This window comes from Micropterus dolomieu, linkage group LG02, assembly GCF_021292245.1.
Source record: "Micropterus dolomieu isolate WLL.071019.BEF.003 ecotype Adirondacks linkage group LG02, ASM2129224v1, whole genome shotgun sequence".
Classification (NCBI taxonomy): domain Eukaryota; kingdom Metazoa; phylum Chordata; class Actinopteri; order Centrarchiformes; family Centrarchidae; genus Micropterus; species Micropterus dolomieu.
Window position 1 is genome coordinate 12,932,239 of NC_060151.1, and position 8,706 is coordinate 12,940,944.

Here is an 8,706-nt window from a genome sequence, read left to right on the forward strand (position 1 = left end):
ATGATCCTGCATAAGGAAAACAGTTTGAACATTTAATTTGTAAACCAAATCCAATAAGTCAATTTAAAAAACAGCATATCCTGCTCTTTACAGCACAGCTTTAGTCTAATGAAAAGTCAATTACAGCAATAGCTGAACAACACTGTCTTACTAACCTGGTCAACCGCAGATTTAAGTCAATACAATAAAACCACTCACCATAAAGTCCTGTTGCTACACAGATTTGTGGTTTGTTTTAGATGCTACATTAGTTAACAGTGCAAACAAACATATTATGGCAAAGAGCTGCATATGTCCACATCCTGTCCCCTTTGGCCTTCATGTGACTCAGTTTCTTGTTTTGGTCTGTGTGCCTGTAATGTGAGCCTCTTGCTGCTCACCTGCTGCTGCGTCACTCCTCTTTAGGTTTCTGCTCCTTGCGAGCGCGAGAGGACATGAGTTTGAAGAAGAGCGCCGGCCACAGTGTGCGGAGGTAGATGGCCAGATTGGGCATGGGTCCTGCTAAAACAACATCTTTGCTCCTCTGACGGACAGCCTTCAGAACCGCCTGAGCCACATCCCTGGGGTCACGACCCATTGCAGTGGTTTGATCCAAAACTGGAAGAAACATGTTGCATCAATGATACTGGGAAACTAACACAGAAATATGTTCATATACTGGGATGGTGTTCTTCTCGTCTTGTGATTTTTCATTTTGTTTATTACTGTTTTATTCCATTTTAGCTTATTTATATCTATTTAATCCAAATATTTTGAGCCTACGTATGTCTCTTGTTTACATCACCTTGTGTTTCTTTTATCTTTCGTCTTAATGTCTTTTCATGTCTTATGTAAAGCCCTTCAAACTGCATCGTTGTTGAAATGTGCTATACAAATAAACTTGCCTTGCACCCCGTCTTCAATCAAATGTTAATTTAACAAACTGACCATACTGTAAGTACAGTGATGTGTTTAGAACATGGCAACATTAATAAAGCTATTTAGACTAATGAATAAAGCACCAAAAATGTTTATTTTTAGAAGAATACAGTATATAAAATACATGCACATGCATGTGTATATACGTATACAGTATTTATATGTGGACTTGTTTTTTTTCTCCTTTTGTTTCTTTTTTTAATTTTAACCAGATGTGATTATAAAAATATAGTTGTTTATTTTATAGGTATCTTTATGTTCCCTGCATTCTGTACTTGGTTAATTTTCCTAACCGTTTCCTACAATAGAAGAACAGCAGAAGAGAAAGGAACCCAGAAAAGGGCAAAAGTGTCACCATCTGCATATTTGTCACACCAATTGATATTATCTTACTGTTAGTGTAAACATAGTCAGACACATGTTTCACTGTCTCACCTCCATGCTTGGAGCCGTCCCCAGTGACGGCGTTGACCGACAAGTTGGTTCGGATGTATCCAGGACTGATCACGGTCACTGGAATCCCGTAGCGCTCGATCTCGGCCCGTAAGCAGTCAAAGTAGGCCTGGGTGGCGTGCTTAGAGGCTGCATCTGACAAACAAGCGTGTACAAACTATCAGCCCCACAGACTGAAAAACCTCTTGGGTATTTCTTTGCTTTAATTAAGTCAATAAAGAAAACTTACAAGCTGATCTGTAAGGAATGGCTATCTTGCCCTGGACGCTGCTAATGACAACAATGTGGCCACTGCGCCGGCGAACCATGTAGGGCAAAAGAGCTGTGATGGGAGGAAAGAAGAACAAGTGTGTGGAGACAGATGTAAATATTGCACTCTCTCCTAGGAAAGCTGAAAATGACCATAAAATTCTAGCTCTCTTGTGCCTCTGTCACTTCCTTTCCTTACCATCTTGTGTAACCAAAGCCACACACACATCATATGAGATGTTCAGCACCATAACATTGACTCCCAATTCATTAGAGTTTTTATTATAAGACCTTTTAAACAATGTCTTGTGTTAGAAATTCAGAAACATGTAGGGTTTTGCCACCCTACATGTTTCTGAATTTCTAACACAAGTTCCTGCTCAGATCTGGCAACCAAAAGCTATTAAAAGTTCCACAGTCCAGGCTGCGCTCCTCACTTACCTTGAGTAAGAGCAATGGGCCCAAAGTAATTTGTCTCCATAACATCCCGCTGTACTGAGAGGTGGGTGTCCAGTATGCTGCCACGATAACTGATTCCAGCATTATTAATGAGGACATCCACTCGCCCATAACATTTCAGGATCTCCTCTGCAGCTCTGTCCACTGTGTCCGTGCTCGCCAGGTCAAAGATAACCGTGCTGGGAGTGTAAGTCTGGTGTTTGAACAGAACATCACACGCATGAGCTAAAAGCATCTGTCTACACCTGTATCCTAACTGCTTTGAATAATTCTACGATTCCAGGAAGTTAAAAGTAGATGAAATTGCTGACACACGGAGTTGAGATATAAACTGTACTCTTGTCATGGAAAACATCTCAGATCAGACCATTGGCTTCGTACACACCTGCTGCTGTGAGCCTGTTGAACTTGCTGTAAGCTCCTGGACCACCTGCTGCAGGCGGGCTGCATCGCGTCCACACAGCACGAGTCGTGCACCTGCAGCGTGGAAGACCTGTGCACACTCTAGAACACAAAAACACACACCTGTTTTACATGGTGTTAACATGCCGTACTAGTACAAAACACTGCACTTTAGCACTTGCACCACAACACTGAAACATGTTACTGTACATTGTCTTAGCACTACACAATGGAAATGAAACGTTGCATATCAAGCATCTAAATGTAAGCTGAATAGAAAAGGAAATGAACAAGAAGGCGACCTTTTCCCAGTCCAGAGCTGGCCCCTGTGATGACCACCACAGCATCCTGCAGAGCAGCTCCTGGTCTGAGGCGAACAAGTATCCGATAAAGCAGCAAGATCCCCGCACTTGCTAACATCAGCGGAAGCACTCCTCCCCCCATGACTCGCTCCATGGCACTCACCCTCCTTGCTCCACACGCGTTACCTGGAGACACAAGCTCAAAGAATTTAGCTAGGAAGAGTTTTTCCCAACTGCATTTGTTAATATTACAACACTCAAATCCATTGCTCTTGTACAGAAAAGCTGCCAAACAAATGTCTCTTTATAACAGAACATTTTCACTTAGTATATCGCTGTCAGATTTGACAAATCTGTCATGTTAATGTCATGTTTTGCTTTGTTTTGTCAGGTTCATATTATCCTCACAGTGGACACTTTGGGATTTTACTAGCTAAACATCAGGCCAAGTAAGCAAATAATGACAGATAGTATATTTGATCATGAAAACAATGGCTTATTGCAGCATTATCCTTTAGTTCACACACTTTTGGATTAAAGATGAATAAAAACACCAAAAAGGGCTTTTAACAATCCACAGTGTGACCTTGACATATGCCTTCCATAAGCTCTCAAGTCCCCATGCCAAAAGGGATTGTGAATGTTTTAATGTTCAGTGCATTTAGGTAAGCTCCCACTGTCTTGTTTCCAAAGCACAACTCAAACAACCAGCATGGCAACAGTGACAAGTACTACCACATAATGAGCATGCACACACTCTCAGATGAAAGCAACATGAGAAACTTCTTTCAAAAATGGAAACTCAAAATGAAGTAGGCTAAAGAGTAGAATTAATAAAATAATCTGACATTCAGTCAAGTTATAGTCCTCTGTACCATACTAATAGTAGCGACATATCCTCAGAGGTATATTTAGAGGTACAAAGAGAAGTAAGAAATTATAATACTCCACATAGCCTTAATACATGCTGATTTGTCCCTAAACAGGTTGGATATTGTACAGAACGCATACTCTGAACTACTTTGTGTGCGCTTTACAATGTCCTGCGGTATTTGTCCTTGCAGCTGTACCTAATCCAAGCGAGCCGAATGACTCGACCATCTAACATCACATTAACTTCATGCTTACACTACAGCTTTCCCCAGAGTAGATTATTTGATTTGACTACATGTTGGAGCACCATGCTGCATAAATCTACACATTTATACGGAACTGAGTTTCACATTTAGTGACGGGTACCTACCATGTCTACTTTTACATTTCACAAAGCAAAATATGTGTCAAACCTGCATATGACAACGCGCAGGGTTAGCATGCACTGCACATGCAGGGTAACGTCAGGTGTGTAGAACTCAAATGTGAATGGCTAGGGACGCTAATGCTAACGGAAGCTAGCTTCCACATTGTAATAAACCACTCACTTGTGTACTATAGTGGTTACAGCTTACCCAAATTACTGTTTTGTTGTTCAAAACAGCAGCGTGACTCGTACAGTTCCGGGATCGTCTGACTGGTGGTGCAAATCCTACTAAAGGCGAAGGAGTGACCCGCCCTCCTCTGTCTCTGATTGGATTACCATCACGGCTAGGGAATTACGTCATCGTCAGGCTAAGCTAATCAGAGGCAGAGTTGGCGAATTTAATGTGTGCAGCAACGAAGAGGGCGTCAAATCTCCTATAATAAAACGAAATGAGAAATTAGTCTGGGTAATAACAGGAGAAGGATTTAGCTTTTATCCAGGCTGTCAGAAGAGAAATACTGACCTGTCCTCCTAATGAATAATATCTTCTTTATGATGACTGGCCCATCCCTGTGCCGCCCAAAAATAGTTGATAAACAGCCAGCCCATTAATCAGCCCAACTCCTTGGGATCAGCACTGGTGTGAACAGTAGGGTCAGCGGACAGCCAGCCAGCTCTGGCCACACATCAGCAAACTGATGAGGTTGTCTCAGTCCGTCCCTCTGAGCAATCGTCCGTCTGCTTCAGTGTTGCCGTCTCCGCTCATGCCATAAATGTTAAATGTCTGCAGAGAGAATTCAGCATTGGAAGGTTTTGCATACTCCGCGTGCAGAAATGCGTTTCAAATGCAATTTCAAAACGACTGAACGGGCAACGCATGGGCTACAAAACACTCTCTTCCTGAGGTTTTCCAGGTCCAAGTCCAACACACAGCCAACCGGAACCGCAAAGTCAATGTGAACAAAAGAGCTGGGCAAAGTTTGCAAACTGAATGTCCTCCTGGTTACAGCCAACAGCCTGCGGCTCAGCTATCCGAGGTGCTGCTTTCATACACAATTTAAAAAGTGTAGATTTTACCCAAGTACCCATCAGGAACAACAACAAAAGCACCTAGTCTTAATTTTCAGGACAATAGGACGACATTTATCAATATCTTCATGAACTCTTTGCAACCTTACTGTGATCGTTTTAAACCAGCGTAAAAACATGTTATACATTCCTTGTTCCTTTTTAGAAATTGACAAAATATTGTGAAGCCAGTGGCATGGCATTTACATTTTTGTGATAGATAATCATAGATCTGCTATCAATCACAACTGTCTGTTTCACAATGTGTGATCACATTACTTAATGAAATACTGCCAGAATGTTCAAACTTCAAAGTTACCAGATTTAATTTATTTCTGATACATTGTTAAATGGAGATTTTAAAATAATAATAATAATTAAATAAAGATCTTTAGGAAATGCTTTGCTAACACAAAATGTTTTAAAATAACTAATTTCCTGCTGTCAAACAAATAAAAGTGTTTTGGAAAGTAATTTAAAGGACATTTAAATAAGATCTACTTTTAATCAGTGACCATACTGTGATTACTGTGACTCATTCAAATAATTCACATCTGAATTCCACTTTATTTTTCAATTATTGCAAGTGTCCTGTTATATCACAACTCATCCACACTTATTTTGGTTCATCTCATCATTAGTATTAACTCCTTCTGGAACCACAAATTTTAAAAGTACTAATCTAGAAAGCAGCATAGCAACAAGCACCATTGGATGAACTTATACAATAAAGCATGAATTTAGAATTTGCTGCGTTATTATAAACTGTAGTGTCAAATAGTGTTGTGTAATTTTAATTAAGGGAGTTTGGCTTGATGTTAATGTAATATACAATACAATTTTAGAAGCATGTGTGAAATGTTAAGTTTTTCAAAAGAGGACATTGAGCCACGGCATTGTCACCCAACTCTTTTAAACAAGAAAATCTACATGAACAAGACACAATCTCAAATAAGTTGCAGCTATTTGCTCTTTTCTGGACATCACGTAGAATCCATTTAATGACAAAAACGTAAAATAAAATACAGAAAAGTGAGTTTGAAATATCCTAATGTTTAATGAAAGAGTGATGTGCTCATCAGCAAGAATGGGGTACAGTAAAACTACGAGGGAAAGAACTTGGTACTCAAAACATATCTGTCCGTTTCCACTGCATTTCAATTCAGTCCAGAGGAACTGCTGCCATACCCTTGTTCACTGGCCTGTTGTGTGTCAAGGATGCAGGTGGAGGGCACAGGGGAGGAGGCGCGAGGGTACTACGGAGATAAGTGTGGTGTTGTTGTCACATAGAATTAAAGGAAAGGTAAAACAATTCCTTCTAGTTTTAACTATATTCCTCTGATCAAAGTTCAAAACGGAAGCACCCACCACATGTGTGGAGCTAACTGCTGGGCTTGATCGCGGCTTCCACTTTTCTTACATCTGGGGGTGGATAGGTTCTGTTTTTTTGTTTGTTTTTTCCTTTTTTCTGTTGGTTCTTAAACCCTCTTCAGAGTGCACTCATACCGCATAGAGTTCGTAGATCTTCTTGACGCAGTACGCCAGGGCAGCCAGTGCTATCGTATTATGGAGTCTCTTTCTGTGGATGTCATCCCTGCGTACCAATACCACGGGTGTCGAAGAGGTGAGTGTATGCAGGGGCAGCCGTGAGAGTTTTTGGCTGTCATATTCAACCTGGTACTTGCAGCAGGGATCAAACTGCCATGAAATCCCATAGAGGGCAGCGCAGGCCACACTCAGGGCGCCAGCGGGCAACGCCACATAGCGCGAGTATTCAGGGGGCAGTGAAAGTGGTGTCAGGAGGCAAGCGGCGCCTGACAACACGGCCGTCTTGTGCAGGCAGTTGCCCACGGTAATCCATCGGGCCGTCTCATCTCCGATGCGTGTGGGCTCAATAACAATGTATTTATACTGGGCCTCCAGTGCCTGCTCCAGCTCATACTCAAACTGGTCCTGCGCATTCTCCCCGTTGTAGATCTCATGCACAATGTAGCAATCCGTCGCAGCCATCACTCCCCTGTGCAGAAACAGAAAGACCAGCAAGGAGCATTGAGAGAGGACAGAGTGTAGAGGTGCAAGACTCAATGTTAATTTGTTATCAATCAGTACTCCATGGTACATACTGACTGATTACAAGACTATTTAATTACATTAAATTTCCATGACCAATACGTGATATAATTTAGTCAAAATTATGCATTCTAGAAAAAAAAAAAAAGTTGAGGTTTATTACCTCCAGAATATTAGATGTGGTAAGTGTGACCACATTTTTACAACATTGTGAAGCCCATTTCAATTCATGCTGTTGACACAAACTCCACATTATTTTTTCAATAAGTGTGTAAACTACTTTTGCTCTAGGGCCTGCGAGACAAAACTCATTTTTGAGGGTTGCAACTAAAGATTATTTTCACTGTCAATAATTTTCTTGATTAAATCGATCAGTTGTTTGTTCTATAAAATTTCAGAAAATAGTGAAAAATGTTTGTGCACAACCCAAATATATTCAATTTAGTTTCATAGATGAGTAAAGAAACAATATTCCCATTAACAAAGAAAGAATCAGAACTTTTTGTTCCATATTGCTTAAATTTCAAAATGACTCACAAGTTTGTCGAATTGCTGCCAACAAAATCCTTTGTACCTTCATAATGAAGGTACAAAGGATGAATAATTATTATTCAACAAGGAATAACACTATTGATTATATGGGAATCGGTAACCAAGAACATTTAATTTAGCTTGACAAATAAAATCATACCAATTTACTATTTTCTTTTGATCGTCTAGTTGATTAATCGACTAATATTTTCGGTATCAACACACCTGTAAACTGAAATGATTCAACTTATTTGTAAATGGTCTTAAACATGCCAAACACACACATTCGGATCAGTGTCAACTGTCTGAGGCCTTCAAGTAGCTTCATGTTGGCAAGATGGCAAACAACCCAATGTCTAGATAGATACCAAGTTCAGCTGGCTTCAAAGACAGCGGGGCAATTGGCTAAGGGGGTAACTAATATGAAAGCGTGTCGCATACTAGTGAAAATTATTTTAGGATCACCGTGCAAGGGACATAATGTACCTTAGCGTCGGTTCGATAACACTGGCTAACTCGTAGAAAGTTGGAGCACTTGCCAGCTAAGTTGAGGACCGTATTACTTTCAAAACAGGTCGACAAACACAGCGGACAACAATGTCAGCTCAGCCAGGAGTGTGCAGCATGTGAGTCGTGGCATATCACACCAGTGTTCACACTCACGCACCTATAAACGCGACTTTTCACACCGGGAAAAACTGTGAAATAACCAAAACATCACATGAGCTGCTAGTTTGTTTCCTTGCTAACGTTAGCTAGCAGTGCACGTTAGCCCGCTAACGTTAGCTAACCATGGGATAAAAATCCGATTTGTCGTGTTGGCGTTTAACTTTACACCCCAAACGATATGCACGTTCTGGGTCTGGCGAATGGTGACACCGACAAAACAATACATCATATTAAAAGATTTTCGTTTAATGGCCAAGAAGTGGAGTAACTGACCTCTCCCTGCTTACTGGGACACCGCGCCTCCTTCCCAGCGACGCCATGTTGGAGATACAACCGTGATTGCAG

General features: G+C 40.9%; 2 protein-coding genes across 4 annotated transcripts in view; both read right to left on the reverse strand.

Annotated features, from left to right (window-relative positions):
* Window positions 1-11: 11 nt before the first annotated feature.
* dhrs7b (dehydrogenase/reductase (SDR family) member 7B) lies at window positions 12-4,865 on the reverse strand. Its single transcript, XM_046075256.1, has 8 exons — window positions 4,547-4,865; window positions 4,232-4,457; window positions 2,784-2,969; window positions 2,465-2,583; window positions 2,062-2,272; window positions 1,601-1,693; window positions 1,354-1,506; window positions 12-597 (listed from the first exon to the last, which is right to left on the reverse strand). Exons 3-8 carry the CDS (start codon window positions 2,935-2,937, stop codon window positions 392-394), a joined length of 936 nt encoding a protein of 311 aa, XP_045931212.1. The 5' UTR covers window positions 2,938-2,969; window positions 4,232-4,457; window positions 4,547-4,865; the 3' UTR covers window positions 12-391.
* Window positions 4,866-6,061: 1,196 nt separating this feature from the next.
* The window catches only part of tmem11 (transmembrane protein 11), an 8,466-nt gene continuing 5,821 nt past the window's right edge, over window positions 6,062-8,706 (reverse strand). For 2 of the 3 annotated variants that reach the window (XM_046075280.1, XM_046075274.1), the window contains exon 2: window positions 6,062-7,108. In XM_046075280.1, the coding sequence (XP_045931236.1) occupies window positions 6,592-7,101 (510 nt within the window). In that variant the 5' untranslated portion in view covers window positions 7,102-7,108 and the 3' untranslated portion in view covers window positions 6,062-6,591. Of the gene's footprint in view, window positions 7,109-8,634; window positions 8,701-8,706 lie in introns of those variants that run through there. The other variant, XM_046075272.1, reaches the window with a different exon arrangement.

Bases quoted from the DNA above. Each gene is read 5' to 3' on its own strand.
- dhrs7b (XM_046075256.1), bottom strand. From the start codon at position 2,937: ATGGAGCGAGTCATGGGGGGAGGAGTGCTTCCGCTGATGTTAGCAAGT. The intron at 2,584-2,783 runs GTCGCCTTCTTG...TTTGTGTTCTAG, and splicing joins CAGCTCTGGACTGGGAAAAG to AGTGTGCACAGGTCTTCCAC. The intron at 598-1,353 runs GTGAGACAGTGA...TGTTTCTTCCAG, and splicing joins GGACGGCTCCAAGCATGGAG to TTTTGGATCAAACCACTGCA.